This window comes from Hydra vulgaris, chromosome 05, assembly GCF_038396675.1.
Source record: "Hydra vulgaris chromosome 05, alternate assembly HydraT2T_AEP".
Lineage (NCBI taxonomy): Eukaryota > Metazoa > Cnidaria > Hydrozoa > Anthoathecata > Hydridae > Hydra > Hydra vulgaris.
In genome coordinates this window covers 881,370-882,887 of record NC_088924.1, presented here as the reverse complement: position 1 = coordinate 882,887, position 1,518 = coordinate 881,370, and the positions used below count along the sequence as shown (strand labels likewise).

Genomic DNA, 1,518 nt, shown 5'->3' with positions numbered 1-1,518 from the left:
TGTCTAGAAAAAATGATCCAAATAACCTTTTGACCGATCAAACATACTGCATTTGCAAACGCCCAATTTTTACCCCAATGATTGGATGCGATGGAAAAAACTGCAAAATAGGATGGTTTCATTACAGTTGTATTGAAATAAAAAAAGGCCCCTAAAGGTAAATGGTTCTGCAAGGAATGCATACAAATAAACTAAAGGATATATTATATTTATAAAATTTTTTTAAGAAAAAAAGGTTTTTCGCTCCTATGAGCTTGGAGGAACAACACTACTGTTAATATTTACTAATGATGTTATCATTACCATTACATTGTTAAGTAAATCAACTTGAGTTATTGGGATAATGCTCTGAAGAATTCGAAATTTTCTTAACCGTCCAATTACCCTTTCAACATGAATTCTTACATGTGCAATTTGACGTGATTCATCGACTTCAGCAGAAGACATTTGCTTTTTTCCTTTGGTGAATTTTGGTAATTTTAAAATCCCTACCTATGTAGCAAATTCTTCAACAAGGGTAAATCCTCTATCAGTAAGTACACAATCTCATGAGTTATTTTTTCTAAAAATCCGGATTTAATTGTAATTTCTTTATCTGACACTCTGCCACCCCATCCAGGTGATAAAAAACTTACAGCACCTGATGGAGTTATACCAATGAGATATTTAATAGTGTTGTTTTTATAATTTGACCAAGTTTGGGTTCGAGCATGAAGACTAAAAGGTCTTTCAATAAATATTTCCATACAATCAATTATTGCAACACAATTATAAAACTTTTTGCGAAAACTTGTTGGCAAATTTCTTCTCAAAACATGCTTTTCTGGCCAAACAATTAAAAACTTTACATTTTCAGCAATAATTGGAAGCCAAGTTCTATATATTCTAGTAACTGTTGACTCAGAAAACCCAAATCTAAAGCTCAAGTCTTTATTTAAAAATCTTTATATAAAAAAATCTTTATATAAAAAAGTTTGATTTTCATTAATATTAACAATAAATGGTCTTCCATTGGTATATTTGTCATTGGTTTAACAAAATCATTAAATAATGATAAATACCACAAAAACAAATTTGCATTTTACAAACCAGTATAAAAAGATAAAAGTGAATTATCATCTTTTAGTTTTTCAAATGAAATATACTGAGAAACATATGCTTTTCTCAACCAAGTATTTTTCTCAGACTGAACGAAATTTTTTGCATCTATCAATCATTAATAAAGTTATTTGAATAGCTTCTGAACCACCACGTTAAATAATGTAGTCTTTAATGATTTGATTTGACTCGAGGGTATCTTTACAGATGTTGTTGCCATGTTTCTAAACAGGAACAAATAATAAAAACTATGATAACTTATGGTAACTAGCAATTTAACCAAACTATCATATACATATTTTTTTATTATCTGGACCACACAAAACAGTTAATTCTTGTAAACTTGTCTCAAGTAATTTTTTTAAATAGAAAATCCTCTCTCTGAATCAGCATTTCCGTGTGGAAGAAGTAAAACTGTTA

General features: G+C 29.2%; 1 protein-coding gene across 1 annotated transcript; it reads right to left on the bottom strand.

Annotated features, from left to right (window-relative positions):
• Nucleotides 1–246: 246 nt before the first annotated feature.
• LOC136079930 (uncharacterized) lies at nt 247–1,318 on the bottom strand. The gene is made up of 4 exons (XM_065796603.1): nt 1,304–1,318; nt 1,090–1,186; nt 636–928; nt 247–492 (listed from the first exon to the last, which is right to left on the bottom strand). The coding sequence occupies exons 1-4, from the start codon at nt 1,316–1,318 to the stop codon at nt 247–249; spliced, it is 651 nt and encodes a 216-aa protein (XP_065652675.1).
• Between the last annotated feature and the right edge of the window lie 200 nt (nt 1,319–1,518).